Here is an 18,035-nt window from a genome sequence, read left to right as displayed (position 1 = left end):
CTCATGGTTCCTAGTCAGATTCGTTAACCACTGTGCCATGATGGGAACTCCCTATTTATTTTTTATTTATTTTTTTGGTTGTGCCCATGGCAAGCGGAAGTTCCTGGGCCAAAGACTGAACTTGCACCACAGCAGCGACAATGCTGGATCTTTAACCAGCTGTGCCACAAGGGAACTTCCAAAACTCTTATTTAAAATCAGTACTCAGAAATTATTAACACCAATAAGGCAACAAAAAATGTTGGGTCCAATCTTCAATAACACAAAATGCTGAAGAAAGTAATTCCTGTCTCTGAAGGGTAAAAGGCAGCCAATTTTTTTGAGGAAAGATATGACATGCCAAGTGTCACTTAAGATCATTCTCTAGATGAACTAGAGAGGTAAGGATACTACAAGGCAGAAAGACCAACATCACTACTTATAAGAAAGTATGCCATCAGGACAAAGGAGCAGTACAGCTAGAGAGGAGGAGTTAAATGCAGAGATAATGAAGGCAATATCTGACAGGAGTAGGAAGAAAGGAAGAATGAAAGATCTAAGATGATTAGATCTAAGATGATCTATGTGACTGACAGAAACTTGGGGTGGGGAGGAGTTCCCTTGTGGCACAGCAGGTTAAGGATCTGGTGTTGTCACTGCATCAGCCTGGGTTGCCGCTGTGGCACAGGTTCAATCCCTGGCCAGGAACGTTCACATGCTGTGGGCATAGCCAAAGAAAAAGAAAAACTAGGGGAAAAAAAAATCTTTTGAACTCAGTTTGGAGGGTTAACAGGCATTATACTTGACATAATATAGATAAATATTTTTTGTTTCCCTATTTCAAAGTTTATAGATAAGGCAAGGAAAAATCACTCAATTTTTAGAAAAAGCCAGGCAGTGCTAAATGAATTAAGTTCATGCCACACTAGGCATGGAGGAGGTGGCACAAGTGGCAAGAAGATAGAACTGAGCTGACTCGGGCTTTAAACCCTAGCTTGTCATCTACAAGTAACAAACCCAACCAGTATCCATGAGGATGCGGGGTCGATCCCTGGCCTCGCTCAGTGGGTTAAGGATCTGGCGTTGCTGTGGCTGTGGTGTAGGCTGGCAAGTGCAGCTCCAATTCGACCCCTGGCCTGGGAACTTCCGTAAGCCACACGTGTGGCCCTAAAAAGAAAAAATAATAAAGTGAAGTAAAATAGCCGTCCTAGGACTTCTTTGATGGCTCAGCGGGTTAAGGATCTGGTAGTGTCACTGCTGTGACTCAAGGTGCTGCTGTGGTGTGGGTTTAACTCCTGGCCCAGAACTTTTGCATGCCATGGGCATGGCCAAATAAATAAATAAGTAAAATAGCTATCCTAACTAAAATACCTTACTCCTGTTAGCTAAATGGCATGTTCATTAAAGAAAAAAAATTAAAACTTCAGTGCTGTCACACAAGTCACAAGAGTACTACACTGAATGGAAGTGAGATACAGTGTGACAATTCTGCCCGATACAAGTTTCTGCAATGATGGAAATGTTCTATTACTGTGCTGTGATGACAGTCACTAGTCACTTGTGGCTATTAAGCACTTGAAAGGTAGCTACTATGAACAAGGAATTGAACTGTAATTTTAAAATTAAATAGCCACATGTACCCAGTTCTAGTTCCTCTTAAGGATTCTCCTCAATTACGGTACAAACTTGTCTCATCTGATTTTCTACTTCCATCCCACTCCCCATCAACCCCACCCCCGAAGGGCTAAGGAGTTCTCTTCAACTCCTCTAAGATATGACCCTTCTTTCAGTTATAGATACCCACACATACACATAGCTTGTTCATGTTTCCTAGGAGATAATGCCCTTCTAGAATGACTGGTTTTCCAAAACACGGAGACTTTTCTATATTCTTATAACCTCCACAGGCTGCCACAGTATACTGCATAAACATATAGTTAGTCTTCACTGAAGTAACTTCCGCAGTTTTTATTTCTATTAGGGTTGAATAGAGTCAACACAATTTTATATGAGCCAATTTTCTAAGAAGGGGGTTAAAGAAGCAATATTCAAGAGACACTAAAGTATAACTTGAGTAAGGAACTACAAATTCCCTTTTTTTTTTTTTGTCTTTTTGCCTTTTCTAGGGCTGCTCCTGTGGCATATGGAGGTTCTAGGCTGGGTGTCAAATCAGAGCTGTAGCCACCAGCCTACGCCAGAGCCACAGCAGCACAGGATCCGAGCCGCATCTGTGACCCACACCACAGCTCACGGCAACGCCAGATCCTTAACCCACTGAGCAAGGGCAGGGAAAGAACCCGCAACCGCATCCTTCCTAGTCGGATTCGTTAACCACTGTGCCATGATGGGAACTCCAGGAACTACAAATTCTTTAGCAAACAGGTGACCATACGAAGTCATCAAAATTGCAGGCTGAGGTATTTTTCTCCCACAACCATCACTGGAAAATAGTAAAGGCGGACATCAGAAAGAAAAGGCCACAGAACATACACAGTTATCCATGGTTTTGCCTTAATTATCTAACACTCTAAAAATAAAAAGGCACAATGTTATAGAGAGTTGTGATCACAGCTGTTTAAAAAATATTACTTCAGGAGTTCCCATTGTTGCACAGCAGAAATAAATCGGATTAGGAACCATGAGGTTGTGGGTTCAATCCCTGGCCTCGCTCAGTGGGTTAAGGATCCGGTGTTGCAGCTCAGATCCCACATTGCTGTGGCTGTGGTGTAGGCTGGTGGCTATAGCTCTGATTAGACCCCTACCCTGGGATCCTCCACGTGCCTCGGGTGCGGCCCTAAGAGGACGAAAGACAAAAAGAAAAAAAAATTGCTTCAAATTAGAGCACTGCCTACTTATAACAGTGTCACCCAGCTACTACTGAGTGAGAAAGGGCATGGAGATTGTGCCATAGTGCACAAACTTGTAAGCCAAATTTCTGAAAAGCAGCTCAGGGGAAAAAGATCTTTTACTATCCAATCACAAGGAAAGGACTAGTAGAGTTACTATTACTGGAATAAGCTCTGAAATCAGACCTAGATTCTAATCCTAACTACTCCATTTTTTCACAGATGTCACCACATCTATTTGCTTAGCTTCTCTGAACCCTAATTTTTTTTTTTCTTTTTGGCTGTGCCCAAAGCATGGGAAAGTTTCCAGGCCAGGGACTGAACCCATGCCACAGCAGTGACCTGAGCCATCACAATACTGGATCCTCACCCCACTAAGCACGAGGTATATTAATCATGCAGTAAGTGCTTAACAAACTTATTACAACAAGCAATTCAAAACCCCATAATTACAAAAACTCTTAAGAATGAAATATAAGAAAGGCAAATTCCAGGGCCACTCGCTCAGAAAATCCATGTTGGTTGTAGTAATTAGCTCTAGCCTTGCCTTTTTTCCCCCCACATTAAACAGCATGGTGTCGCAGAGGGAGCACTAAACTGGCAGCTGGCAAATTTGGAATTCTAAACTCGACTGTGTCCTTAAGTCTGTGAATGACCTTAGGCATTCACTCAGCATCTCTAGGCTTCAGTTTCGTCATCTGAAAATGAGGAGACTGTATTACTGCCAGGGTCATTTCTAGCCCTAACATTCTAAGAACCTATTTATTCAGTCACAAAAGCAATGCCACGTATCAACCTGATTAGACTTTACTGTAGTGTAACTAAAATTCCACTCTATTTTTCAAACAACCCTAAAAGTCTTATTTATGATTTATATCCTATCTACTGCAAAAACAATGAGGTATTTTAAAATACACAAACCAAAACAATTTCAGATATCACAATAAGGCACAAAGATAACAGAAAAACACCTCTGTGCAACCAAACTACACAAAGGAGATGGACAGACTGCTCAATAGTATGGTAACCCACTGGAATTCTATAGAAATAGCTAACCAGGAAATTGCACCAGTGACATTCTACGGGACACTTTTTATTTTTAATTGAAGTATGTTTTTTTTGGTTAAATTGAAGTACAGTTGAAGTACCCTGTTATGTAAGTTTCAGATGTACAACAGTGAGTCACAGTTTTTTAAGCTTATACTCCATTTATAGTTATTGTAAATTTTTGGCTGTATTCCCTGTGCTGTAAATATATCCTTGGAGTTTATTTACTTTATACACAGGAATTTGCTAAGGTATGCACTTTTTCTGTCAAGTGAAGTGACATACAGTTACCTGCTCAGAATGTGGTCTGGAATTTGGTATGATCACTCTTAGGCTAGGCTAGTGAAAGAAACTCAAAAAAATCCTTGCTAAGTGTTTCCCTCACCTAGAAAGCAGAGTATGATGGGGAACTCATTTAACCTGGAGTACTTTATCAACTAGGTTTCTCTAGAACAAAGTCATTTATGAGAAAGACCAACTACATCCATAGCCCAGACAATGCTTTGCTAAAATCTACGGAAAAAGAGGACACAATTTTAAGAAGCTTTGGTATGAATCAGCAACTGACAGCTAAAAAAGGAGTCTGAGGACCTCAGAATAATCAAGAACCTTCGACTAGAAGTCAAATTCTTGCTTTACCCACATTTTTAAGAACTGTGACTAGAATAATGAAATTCTAAATTAATATGCCCAATAGCTAGAATCATAGTAATTGACTACTATTTGATATGAAATAAGTAAGTCTCTATCCACAAGTAGGACAAAGATAACTGATGCAGGTTTCTAGCAAACTTAAAGTATGGAAGCACAAGAAGGGTGAATTTTACATGTTAATTGTATTTTTTAAAAAAGAAATAAACAGGAGTTACCCTTGTGGTGCAGCAGAAACAAATCCGACTAGTAACCATGAGGTTGCAGGTTTGATCCCTGGCCTCGCTTGGTGGATTAAGAATCCGGAGTTGCTGTGGTATAGGTTGCAGACACAGCTTTGATCCTGCATTACTGTGGCTGTGGTGTAGACTGGCAGCTATAGCTCTGATTTGACCCATAGCCTGGGATCCTCCATATGTCCTAAGTTTGGCCCTAGAAAGCAAGCAAACAAACCACCCCCAATCTTATGGTATTCACAAAGAACACTTGGTTGAAAATTGATCTTTAGTTTTATAATTAGGATGACATGACTGAAATTATTTATATAAGGGCACCTGTGAACAATTCTCAGCTTTGAAAGTCCTCTAGACCCTGTGTACAGCCCTCTTACTAAGTGTCTTCCCTTAAGAGTATATTGGGTATCTGATCCCTTTCTAGACTCTTTGAGAACCAGTTGTTCCTCTTGGTGGTGTCACTTCAAGTGTCTAGCACAGAAAATTCCTCATTCTGTAGGCAGGCATGTCTATTCACTAATTGCAATATACCTATCTGAGCAAAACCAGAGATTAACATTCCATTCTAATACTGAAAAATTCCATTCTAATACTGCTAACTCATTGCAAAAGATTATCTAGTCTCTTTTTCATTCCTTTCTCTCTAATCAGAAAGACAACACTGGAGTTCCCATTGTGGTGCAGCAGAAACAAATCCAACTAGTATCCATGAGGATGCGGTTTTGATCCCTGGCCTCATTCAGTGGGGCTGCTGTGGCTGTGGTGTAGGCGGCAGCTGTAGCTCTGATTGAGCCCTAGCCTGGGAACTTCCATATGCCACAGGTGAGGTCCTAAAAAGCAAAAAGAACCAGTCAAGAACCTTATCTTTCATCTATCTAGACTTATTGGTCGGCTGGTATCTTTTCACATAACAATAAAATGTAGGAGCCCTTCAGGACCAAACAGCCATTACTTTGATTCGGGAATCTTCTCTGGTGGCCTGAGGAGGTCACCTTTGGGAAAATTCAGTGATTCACAAGCATTCACCAAGTGGGGATGGGGCATAATTTCGTGAATATACTAAAAAAAACACTAAACTTTTCAGATGGCTTGTGAATCATACCAATTACTAAAAAAAAAGTCCCTCCCCCACCACAAGGAATATCAGCAAGACCCAAACACTTACAAAACAGAACATTCTGGAGCTAATGCCCCTCGAAGGACTTACTGAGGGCTGGTAGTTTGTGGGGTTTGGGGGTTTTTTTGTTTTTTTGCTTTTTAGGGTCACATCCATGGCATATGGAGGTTCCCAGGCTAGGGGTCCAAAGAGAGCTATGCCATAGCCACAGCAACACAGGACCCTAGCCTCGTCCTGCATCTGCAACCTAACACCACAGCTTACAGCAACACTGGATACTTAACCCACTGAGCAAGGGCAGGGATCAAACCTGCAACCTCATGGTTCCTAGTCGGATTTGTTTCCGCTGCCATGATGGGAACTCCAGGGACTGGTAGTTTTTATTCTACATTCATTTTACAATAGCAGAGTTTTGAGAGGTGTTGAGATGGAGATAACAGAACTCTACACCATTACTTCATAAGCTGTGGCTGTGTCTACAAGTCCAAGGTCTATGGCCTCAAGGTTTTGTATTCCTCCCAAAATTCCTATGTAGAAATGCTAATGCCCAAAGCAGTGGTATTAGGTGGGGCCTTTGGGAGGCCTTAGGTCCTGAGGACAGAGCCCTCCTGAATGGGATTAGTGCCTGATAAAGAGAGGTCCCAGGGAGCCCCGTCCTGGCTCAGTAGTTAAGGAATCTGACTAGGAACTATGAGATTGTGGATTTGATCTCTGATCTCGATCAGTGGGTTAAGGATCTAGTGTTGCCATAAGCTGTGGTCGCAGACTTGGCTCAGATCCTGCGTTGCTGTGGCTCTGGCGTAGGCCGGCGGCTACAGCTCTGATTAGACCCCTAGCCTGGGAAACTCCATATGCCACAGGTATGGCCCTAAAAAGCAAAAAAAAAAAAAAAAAAAAAAAAAAAAAGAGAGAGAGAGAGGCCCCAGAGACCTCCCTTGCCTCTGTAGCCCTGTGAGGACACAAGTCAGCAGACTGCTATCCAGAAGAAGAAAGAGGCATCACCGACCTAGCACCCTAATCTGACTTCAGGCTCCAGAACTGTGAGCAATAAATTTCTAAGCTACCAGGTAACCTTGAATAACACCGGTGAACCTGTTTCTCACTGAAGAATAAAAAAACTAAGTGGAACTAAAAAAGTATATTCTATCATAGAAAATGTTCTAGGAGTTCCCATTACAGCTCAGTGGGTTAAGCAGACACAGTATCCATGAAGCTGTGGGTTTGATCCCTGGCCTTGCTCAGTGGGTTAAGGATCCAATGTTGCCACAAGCTGTGGTGTAGGCTGAAGATGCAGCTTGGATCCTGTGTGGCTGTGGCATAGGATGGCAGCTGCAGCTCCAATCTGACCCCTAGCCCGGGGCCTCCCATGGCACAGATGCAGCCCTAAAAAAGAAAGAAAAAGAGAAAGAGTGGAAGGAAAGAAGGGAGGGAGGAAGGAAGGAAGGGAAGGAGAAAATGTATGTTCTAGTCACACAACGACTGTCGTCTACATTTGCATTCGTTCTAGCTCCACAGTCTCAAAGATCATCACTTGGCCAGTTTACTTGGCTCTGTAGAGGACTGCACCGAGGTCAACAATGAATCCCAGGTTCTGACTCGGGACAGCTGGAAACAGGCATTAACCAGCAGCCTGCCAGTGAGAGTGAATGACTCTTTGTGCAAATGCATCTTCCTCTACTGGTTGCTCAAAGCACCACTGAAATTATTTCAAAAGAAAGAGGGAAAGACAGAAAAAGAAAGATATGGAAGAATGAAAGAAAAAGATAAAACTATCCTTCTCTCAGGAATGAGAGATATTTACCCCAGACATTTTATTTTATTATTATTTTTTTCTTTTAGGGCTGCATCTGTGGCATATGGAAGTTCCCAGGCTAGGGGTGGAATCAGAGCTGCAGCTGCCAGCCACAGCAACACTCTGGGATCTGAACCTCGACTGCGACCTATACCACAACTCACAGCAAGGCTGGGATCCATCCTTAGGCCAGGGATCAAACCCACATCCTCATGGATACTAGTAGGGTTCTTAACAATGGAAACTCCATTTCAGACATATTTTAAAAGTCATTCATTGCAGTGTTCTCTCTAGACTTTCTCAAGAGCTCTCCTGGTATCTGGTTCAACATACACCCACCATCAATTTCAGCTATGGTTTAACAACAACAAAACACCACAGCCACTGACAGAACACTGTAAATCAACTACAAAAAAAAAAAAAAGCTAGACTTACGTGTATTTCCTCACTGTAAAAACAAAAAACAAAAAAACCCAAAAACTTGCAAACTTTATGGTTTTCCCTTGGTAAATCAACCTAATTGCTATTTCCAACTTTTTCCCTGCTTCTTCCAAGGATAGTTCTCTCCTCTGATGGTGCTAATTTATGGACCTTTCAAGGGCTAGAACACGTAATCCAACAGTGCCACATACCTCTGGACCTCAATTTAGAAAATCCATATTTTCCCAAACAGGCATAGGTGGGTTTTGTGTTTTTGTTTTGTTTTTTTTAACATTAACTGACATTTTGTAGAAGCAGCTGATAGTTATACCAAAATAGCCTTCTGATAAAAAAGAAAAAAAGACCATAAGGTAGGGACAACCACTTCCCTACAGATTTGTATCTCTCCAACTTCTAGTAGTGTCACAGAGGAAAGGATTAAAACTGCAAACTGACAAATATCAGGAAGAGAAAAGATAGTCCTCTGCAAAAGAGGCAATGTCTACTCAACAGTGACACTGTTCCAGACCACTGCTCTCAGGAGGTCTAAGGATGGCCGTCCCTGGATGACTGGCTGAGGGCTACATAGGCTGGAAATGGAGTCCTAGGTCTAGTCCGAGTGGGACTGGTGATTCCTCCAGAGTTAGGAGGGAGGGCCAAAAAAGAAAATGGCTGGATGAAAGCAATCCACACGCTAAGGTTCAGGGAAATAAGCACTTTTAGGAGTTAGTAAGTTTACGTGGCCCAAAGGACTTGCTCTAAGCAAAGCTAAGCTTCCTTGTTCAAAGGGCAAACATCAGCTGCTACTCACACAATTAAAAATACCAGTCAATCAAACAACCAAATCCAAACCGTGTGTTCACATACATACTTCCCAAAAGCATTTCCCCAAACTCTCTTTTTGCCTTTAGAGAGAAAACTGTAGCCAAAGTTTCTGAAAAAACAAAACTCCTAGAGCACTTTTAAGATGTCTTACTTGTGTAAGAAATATTACAATATAGGACTTTAAAGAGAAATAAAATTCACTCAATTGACATTCCTACAAAATCCCTGCTTGAAAGCATGCTACCACTTAAGCAGCGCCTAAATACAGGAAGATTTTTGAAGACTGAACTGGAAACCACAGAAAGTCTACTAGCTATGGTCAAAACGGCACGCGACAGCTATGAAGTTCTAACAAATGCTCAGGTGTCTGAATAGACTAATTCCTGACACATGAACACGGAGAGCGAGTTATATATACCAAGTAACCTGAATAAGGTAAAAGATTTTAACGCAGTAAAAATGCTAAACCTATCACCAACTAAGGAGAAAAGTCAGTCCCACGTGAGAAAAAGGGCACATGATCAACGTACACACTTTAATGTTAAGTGAGAAACGAACTCTGTGACATCTGTGAACTCCACAAGCTTACAAAATGCTAAGAGTGAAAAAAGATCTATTGATAGCCAACTGTTTCTGCCGGATCGCAAGACTGCAATGCATCCTGGGATTCCTTCAGGATGGTTCCGTGCCATAGATATTTAAAACGTAATTACAGTTTCAATAACAGAAATCGCGGCGAGACGCTCTCTCGTCTAGACCGAGGTGAAGGGAAAACTCCAGCATTCGTCCTCCCCAAGCCCTCAGCGCTCTCGACAACCACCCGACCGACCCTAGGCTCCATCTGTCCTCATTTCTAGGCCTCGTGGCACTGTCCAGCGGCGGTCCCCCTCCGTCCCATACGGTCCCCACTTCCAGCGGGGAAGTGGGGCCCCACGGAAAAAGAGGCCGGCCGCGGGTCTCGGGCCTTCGGCCCCAGTGGTGTGCCCCGCACGCTGCTCCCACCCCGCCCGGCCCTCCACCGCCGCCACCCTGCGCAGGCCGCCACCCTGGCCCCGGGGCGCCCCACCCAGGACAGCCGGCGCCGCTGTCAGCTCCCCACGTGCGGCCTGGCCCCACGACCACGCGCCTCTGGCCTGGCGCGCTCCCGACCCCACTCCGATCCCCATCCCAGGTGGGCTCAGGCTCCCAGGCCGGCTGCTCCTGTCCTCCCCGCCCGGCTTCCTCCCGCAACCCAGGAAAGAGCGGCGTCCCGGCCTTTTACCCGAAGGGCCTCCCGCGCCGCTGCCGGCTCCGTGGTTGTTGGCGGCGGCGCCAGCTGGGGGTGCTGACGGCTGGGCCGGGCCCCGCAGGAAGGACGGCACGAACTCCGCGGCGTGGACGTTGGGCACGAAGGGCTTGGCGTTGACGTTGAGTTGCCGGCTGAAGGCCGCGCTGAGGTGCTCACGCTGGGCCTCGGCCGCCGCCGCTGCCAAAGGGCCGCCGGCGCCGCCGCACGGTCCCGGTCCGGGGGCTTCCATGTCCGCCTGGTCCCAGCAATCCGGTGCCGAGTCGCTGCTGCTGCTGCCGCTGCTGCTCCCACCTCCTCCGCCACCGCCGCCGCCACCACTGCCCGGATCCATGATCGGGGGGGCCGTGTGTGTGGTGAAGAGAGGGCGGGAAATGGAGGCGGGGGCGATGGGCCGGGGTGGAGCAGGCCGCGCTGAGCCCGGGAAGCTGCGAGGCAGAGAGGCTGGGAGAGCTAACTACACAATCTCCGGCGTCGTCGCGGCAGCACCTTTAATCCCGGCTTCGCACTCGCAACGACGACCGCGGCGGCAGCAACGGCTCAACCCTCCTCGTGTGTGCTAGCAGATCTCCTCCCACCCAACCCCAACCACCTCCAACCACCTCCGACCGCCTCAGCGCCAACCCCACGCCTGGTGCGAATTGACCCCTCGCCGCCACCCGTACCTTCGCCTCGGTAGTTTTCGGCTCCGGCCGGCCCCGTTTCCGGCTACGAGTCGCGGCGAAGGCGGAACTACGAGTTCCGGCAGCACCCGCGCGACCCCGCTGCGGTTTTCCCGGGGGCCGACGGGAGTCGGAGTTCGGGGCCGGGAGCAACCGGAAGCGGCGCCGTCTCCCGGCAGGCAGCGCGAGAAGGCGGAGGTTTGGTCACCTCTCAGCGGCCCCACCTGTCACCGGGTGGGGGCCGGGGTAGGAGCGAGCCCTGGCGCGACTTCTCGCGGGGCCGCGGACTGCAGGTCTCTCAGCCCACGGGGGTGTCCGCTCTGTCCTTCCGCACTGGACGCGGGAAAACGGACAGCAGATCTAAGGTGGAAAGAAAAGCTTTCAACTCCTGAAAATTCCTTCTCTTTTCACCAGCCCTCTGTGTTCCCTGCCTCACAGCCTCCCTACCTTGTTCTCTTTCTTTCCACCTTCCTCCTCCCCGCCCCCAGCCAGAATTTGCCCCACATTTCAAAGGCGACGCGGGGTGTCTTTCATTTTTTGTATTCACTTGGTGGACGAGACCATAAAACCGTGAGACATGACAACTTGAACTGTAGAGTGGCTTGTAAAGCGCTCGGGCCCAGGCTCTGCCTCGGCAGAGGGGATTATTAACTGGAAACTTACAATGACTCACTGCCTGTATGACTAGTCATAAAGCCTTCACCCAAACTTTTCCATCCCTTCCTCCTCCCTGCCAAGGGCTTTGCAAACCAAACAGAGGATTGCCGTATTCCATGATGTAGCCAACTAACAGGGTTATTTTTGTGCGTCCAACTTCGTTTGCACCCTTAGGTGAAGTGGTTTTCTTTTGAAGGGTAGGATTTGCTCAGGTTTTGCCTTAGTACTTTATTGACTGCGTCTCATGCGGCCAGGTCGCGGTTCGGTGAACCCAGGAAAAGAGAAAAAGTGAAAGATAAAAACCTAGACCCAACTGCTTGAAGTGGGAAAATAGCCTTGTTCTTAATACCTGTTAAGTTCTCCTGTAATTCACCGTTACGGAGCCCAAAACAGAGAAAAACATATTGTTGATATTTTCCTGCTAGAAGTCTAGACAGAGGGCCAGTCTAGCAGAGTGTCATTTATCTGCTAGAAATTACAGAGTACAGTCTGTACAGAGTACAGAGAACACACAAAGATATTTCTTAAAAACCTTATGTTAAGCTCCAAAACCTAAATCTAGGTATTAATTTTAAACATCTATTTTAAAGATAAAAGAACTCAGCCTAATGAGACAAATCACAACAGAGCTGTCTGTTACCTTTGAAAACATAATCATATTCTAAAGTGGTTTGAAATTGGGTTTAATATTAAATTAATATTAAACCGGAGACATCCATTATAACAAGGCTGACTTTAAGTTTCTAGATGGGTCTGTGGTTCATTGCTCTGGAAATATTCTGGACATTGATTCCACCCCCCCCACACACACACAAAAGATGTATAACTCTCATTAATACAAAGTTCTGGTTACAGCCAATTATTAGGGTTCTCCAAAGACCTCGCTGCATCTTTAAGAATGTCCCACTTTAAAGTTGATATTGGAGTTTCCAAGGTTGCTCAGTGGTTAATGAATCCGAGTAGGAACCATGAGGTTGTGGGTTCTATCCCTGGCCCCGCTCAGTGGGTTTTGTGGTGTAGGTCACAGATGCAGGTTGCAGACGCTGCTTGGATCCCGAGTTGCTGTGGCTCTGGCATGGGCCAGCAGCTACAGCTCCGATTAGACCTCTAGCCTGGGAACCTCCATATGCTGTGGGTGTGGCCCTAAAAAAGACCAAAAAATAAATAAAAATAAGGAAAAAAAAATAATGTTGATATTAAATGATTGTCCTCAAATTGAGAGAGAATATCCCAATGATTGATATAAAAATCAGACTTTTTTTCCTATACAGGAGACCTGCATCGCTATTGAATGAGCTTCACAAGAAGAAAACACATGTCTGAAAGTGCTTCAAGTGCCTTCTCGCTCAAGATTTGCTCTCCCCAATCTGCTCCCAAGAAAGTGCCAAGGCGAGCCGCTGACTCAAATAGCGAACCTTGCCGCCCTTTGTCATTGGATCCCCAACTTCAAGACTTTTTGCCTGGATGGAGGGCAGTGGGTGATCACCCCGATAGGTTAGTTCTTCACATCTAATTAAATTAGTCGAGTTTCTTTGTGCCTGGTGCTTCTAGGGACAAAGAAACTGCTAAAACTGCAGCTTAGAAAAGTTGATGTCGTTAACTTCCCTGTCCCTGAATAGGATGGTTATGGATGTTCAGGAAAGCATCCACTCTATTGGTTTTTGAAAGCCTTGACCTGCCAGGGTTGAGAAACAGCTGCAAGCAGGAAATAAGCTCTTCTTGTTAATTACTGTTGTGCTAAGTTTGAGCACTTGAGGTCAGAATCTTTTATTCATCTTTATATCCCCATTGCCTGGTATAATGCCTGGCAGAGAAACCATGCTTAATAAATTGTGAATGGGAATTCCCATCGTGTCTCAGTGGTTGACGAATCCAACTAGGAATCATGAGGTTGCGGGTTTGATCCCTGGCCTTGCGCAGTGGGTTAAGGATCTGGTGTTGCCCTGAGCTGTGGTGTAGGTCACTGACGCAGCTCGGATCTGGCATGGCTGTGGCTCTGGCATAGGCCGGCAGCTACAGCTCTGATTCGACCCCTAGCCTGGGAACGTCCATATGCCATGGGTGTGGCCCTAGAAAAGACAAAAACAAAAACAAAAACAAACTCTTGAATGAATAAATGAGTGAATCAGTAGGGAGTTTGGGACGATACTGCCCTTTTATACTCATTTGGGGTGGTTTAGATGCAGGACTATCAACGTTAAGAAATAGTTTTCCAAGGACATCGTGCTGTTCTGTGTGATGGAAGCACAAGGTTAGCTTGACAACAGCTTTACTTTGCAAAGCTATTCTTGTTCAAGGTCTGAGCCACTTCACTGCAGATAATGTCTATCTTTCAAAGCAAATCCCCCTGCTGGCATTCCTTCTCTCTCTCTCTCTCTTTCTCTGTGGTCTTCCCACCCTTAATTGTTCTGCCTTTAAATCAGTCTCAGCATTTGCACCTGTTGAACAAGTACATCGTCTTTGTTTTTTTAACCTCAGAGTTTATCTTTTAGGCTTCTGAACATGAGACTGATAGAATAACTCACAGCTGTTCCAGGCTTTTGGTGGGTGAAAATGTGTGGTCACGCGTGGACACTGATGCAGCAGTCCCACTCCTCGAGTTGTTTTCTACAGAAATTTGAGCACAAGTGGGAAAAGCTCTTCTTTCCAGCTTTTTTTGCAGCAGCTCCAAATTGGAAACAACCTAAATGTCCATCATCAGGGAAGTGGTTAAATAAGTGATGGTGTATCAATAATATGTGATAACATTAAAAAGAATGAAACAGACTAGATGCCAACATGGAAATACGTGCGTAATACATGGTAAAGGAGAAATACCTGGTGACTCAGTGTACCGAGTATAGTCTTATTTCTAGAAACTTGTTTTCCTCTCCCTTGGCTGCTCTTTCCCTAGATCTTCACCTCTCCAGCTTGTTGTCATTTTGTTCAGATGTTGTGTCTTCAGCTCAGAGACCTCTCCCAGCCACCTTGGCCCTCCACCAGCCCCTGTCACTCTCTACTGTTGTGTCTGCTTTTATTTTGTTCATGCTCCCTGCCCATCTCTTACTAGAAAATTAATTCCGTGCATCTCTCTTATTCACCATTGAGTTTCCCATCACCTATAACACTGCTTGGCTGAGGTGGATAAAGTACTAAGGAAAGATTCAGGAGAGAAGGAAACATATGTATCTCTCTGGATATTCTAAAGCTTTTAAAAATGTGGACAGTTACATATTAAACAGTCAGCCAAAGATGTATTTGTAGGGTGGAAGTGGATGTGGAGAGGAGAGCAGATGGGAGAAGAAATTATAAGTTTTCGTATATATAATATATATATATATATATATATTTTTTTTTTTTTTGGCTCTCGACCCACCTCATGTAGAAGTGGAAGTTCCCTGAGCCAGGGATGGAACCCATGCCACAGCAGTGACAATGTTGGATCCTTAACCTTACAACAAGCAAATTGCTTAAAAAAATTTTTTTTATTGAGATAAAACTCATATGACAAGAAATTAGTCATTTTAAAGTGAACAATTCAGTGGTAGTTAGTGCCTTTATGATGTTGTGCAACCAGTACCTTTATCTATTTCCAAAACATTTTGATCAGGCCGTAAGGAAACACAGAACTTGTAGGAACAATTCCTGTTCCCATGGGAACATGCTCGCCCCCTCCTCTCCCCACTGCCCTGAAAACCCCAATCTCCTTTTCTAGCTCTAAGAGTCACTTGGTCTCGTCCTTTCATGTAAATGGAGTCATACAACATATAACCTTTTGTGTCTGGCTTCTTTCACTTAGCAAAAGGTTTTCAAAGTTCATCCATGTTGTAGTATGTATTGGTACTTCATTCTTTTTTTTTTTTTCCAGATAAAATATTATAGGTTTATTTAAAACTTAATTCACACCTTGGTGCTTTATTCTTTTTATGATGGAGTACTAGTCCACTGTATGGATATACCACTTTTTGTTTATCCTTTAATTCCTTGATAAGCAAATTGCTTTTAGTCACCAAAAGACATCAAAAATAAAAGAAAGGAGCTCTCAGAGTTCCCACTGTGGTATAATGGGATCAGCAGCATCTTAGGAGCACTGGGACGCAGGTTCACCCTTACCCCTGGCCTGGGAACTCCATATGCCTTGGAGCAGCCAAAAACACAAGGAGTTTTCTTGTGGTACAGCAGGTTAAGGATCTGGCATTGTCGCTGTAGTGGCTGGGGTCGCTGCTGTGGGGTGGTTTCAGTCCCTGGCCCAGGAACCTCTACATGGCATAGGCATGGCCAAAAATAAATAAATATATAAAAAAAGAGAGAGAGGAGTTCCCATAATGGCGCAGCAGAAATGAACCTGACTAGTATCCATGAGGTTGTGGGTGGATCCCTGGCCTCGATCATTGAGACAGGGATCCTGCGTTGCTGTGGCTGTGGTATAGGCCAAAAGGTGTAGCTCCAACTCAAGTTCCAACGTGGGAACTTCCATGTACCAAAGGGGCAACCCTAAAAAGTGAAAAGAAGTTAAATAGATAAATAAAAGCTATCTACACTGTGTCTTAAAAAATGATACTAATAAAATAGATTAAATAGGGAGTTCCCTGGTGGTCTAGTGGTTAGGACTTGGCACTTTCACTGCTGCAGCCCAGGTTCAATCCCTGGTCTGAGATCCCATATCAAGCTGCTGCATGCCATGCCCCCCCCCAAAAAAAAATTTAAAATTAAAAATATTATACAGGTGGAGTTCCAGTAAAGTGTAGTCTACTTAATTGTATTGTAGTCATCTCAGGGTCTTGATTCTGCTTAGTTATGTAAGATGTTATCATTTTTGCAAATTCGTATGATCCTATGATTACTTCAAAATAAAAAATTAAAAGGTTAAAAACTCTCATACTAACAAAAAGCCATATTTCTGAACCCTTAGAGCCCACTTATAATTATACAGATATTAGTGTCAGCTGCCAAGTTTTTACCAAAAAATTTTTTCCTACCTTCTTTAATTAAATTTGTTTGGGCTGGAGTTCCCTTTGTGGCACAGTGGTTAACGAATCTGACTAGGAACCATGAGGTTGCGGTTCCATCCCTTGCCTTGCTCAGTGGGTTAAGGATCCGGTGTTGCTGTGAGCTGTGGTGTGGGTCACAGATGTGGCTCATATCCCGCGTTGCTGTGGGTGTGGTGTAGGCCAGTGGCTACAGCTCCGATTGGACCCCTAGCCTGGGAAACTCCATATGCTGAGGCAGTGGCCCAAGAAATAGCAAAAAGACCAAAAAAAAAAAAAAAAAAATTTGTTTGGGCCAAGGGTAGCATTGAGGAAGAGGGATTTTTTTTCCACCTTTGATGATTTTATAAACATAGAATTGTACCAAAAAATCACAAACACTCATATACCTACATAGAATCCCTGGATTGTCTGTTGTTAACATCTCAAAATCTTGTTTGCTGTTTTAAGATAAAAAATACAACAGTTCCAGTGTACATGCCACCTCTCTCTTTTACCCCCATCCCTGTCCCATTCTACCCTCTCAATAAAGGCAACCACTATTACATAGTTAATGTGATCCATCTAATCTATTTAAAGACCTATTTTGTATACATATAACATATAAATCAAGAAAGATACACTGTATTGTTTTAAAATTTATATACAGTATACAAAACCTGCTTTGACTTCTTGTGTTTGTGCTCTAGAGTACCTCCATCTATGGGGTTTTTTGTTTGTGTGTTTGTTTTGATGGAACCTGCTGCATGTGGGAGTTCCTGAGCCAGGGACTGAACCCGAACCACCCAGTACCCCAAGCCATGGCAGTGACAATGCTAGATCCTTAACCCACTGTGCCTCAGGAGAGCTTCTCCATCTATGTTTATATATCTTTTTTGTTTGTTTACCTATTTCCCTACTGATAGACTTTTAGGTTATTTCCAATTTTTTGTTGAGCCAACAGTACTTGTACAAATGTCAGGATCCTTTCAGCAGCGAGTTACAGAAATTCAATTCAAGCTAAACTTCACCGTAATGTATTATCGTACATAACTATAAACCATAGGATAGGACTGACTTCTTAGTCCATTGGTTTGGTGGCTGGATGACATCATCAATGACCTACATCTTTCTGTTTGTCTGCTGCACTGGGTGTTGGCTTCATTCTCAGGCAGCATTCCAGATGAGAGAGAAGGTTCCAGATGCCACATCCAGAGAAACAAGACAGAGCATCTCATCCTGCATGCAGCTCCCTTCTAGGAATGAGGAACCCTTTTTTTTGGCTTTTTAGGGCCACACCCACGGCATATGGAGGTTCCCAGGTTAGGGGTCTAATGAGAGCTACAGCTGCCAGCCTATGCCACAGCCACAGCCATTGCAGTGCAGGATCCGAGCCGAATCTGCGACCTACCCCACAGCTCACAGCAACGCCAGATCCTTAACCCACTGAGGGAGGCCATGGGACAGAATCCCCAACCTCATGGTTACTAGTCGGATTCATTGCCACTGCAGTACAATGGAAACTCCCTAGGAATGAGGAAGCTTTTCCCAGAAGCCTTGTATGATGTATCTCCT

At 44.5% G+C, this 18,035-nt stretch overlaps 2 protein-coding genes across 6 annotated transcripts in view; one reads left to right on the top strand and one right to left on the bottom strand.

The window, feature by feature from the left end:
• GSPT1 (G1 to S phase transition 1) overlaps nt 1-10,798 on the bottom strand; it is a 36,578-nt gene extending 25,780 nt beyond the window's left edge. For all 3 annotated transcript variants that reach the window (XR_014840774.1, XM_021086589.2, XM_021086591.2), the window contains exon 1: nt 10,172-10,798. Coding sequence is in view for 2 of the 3 variants with exons in the window: in XM_021086589.2 (XP_020942248.1) it covers nt 10,172-10,529 (358 nt within the window). In the remaining variant the exon portion in view is untranslated. The remainder of the gene's footprint in view (nt 1-10,171) is intronic.
• Nucleotides 1-18,035, top strand: part of TNFRSF17 (TNF receptor superfamily member 17) — a 140,104-nt gene that overhangs the window by 30,682 nt on the left and 91,387 nt on the right. For 2 of the 3 annotated variants that reach the window (XM_021088062.2, XM_085017612.1), the window contains exons 1-2: nt 11,032-11,222; nt 12,786-13,008. The gene's annotated coding sequence lies outside the window, so the exon portion shown is untranslated. Of the gene's footprint in view, nt 1-11,031; nt 11,223-12,785; nt 13,009-18,035 lie in introns of those variants that run through there. The other variant, XM_003124587.7, reaches the window with a different exon arrangement.

This window comes from Sus scrofa, chromosome 3 (genome assembly GCF_054392235.1).
Source record: "Sus scrofa isolate SSC_HxYL_T2T_F1_AM1 chromosome 3, Sscrofa_HxYL_maternal_Yorkshire_Landrace_v2.0, whole genome shotgun sequence".
Classification (NCBI taxonomy): domain Eukaryota; kingdom Metazoa; phylum Chordata; class Mammalia; order Artiodactyla; family Suidae; genus Sus; species Sus scrofa.
The sequence above is the reverse complement of the archived record's forward strand: the minus strand, read 5'-3'. Positions and strand labels throughout refer to the sequence as shown.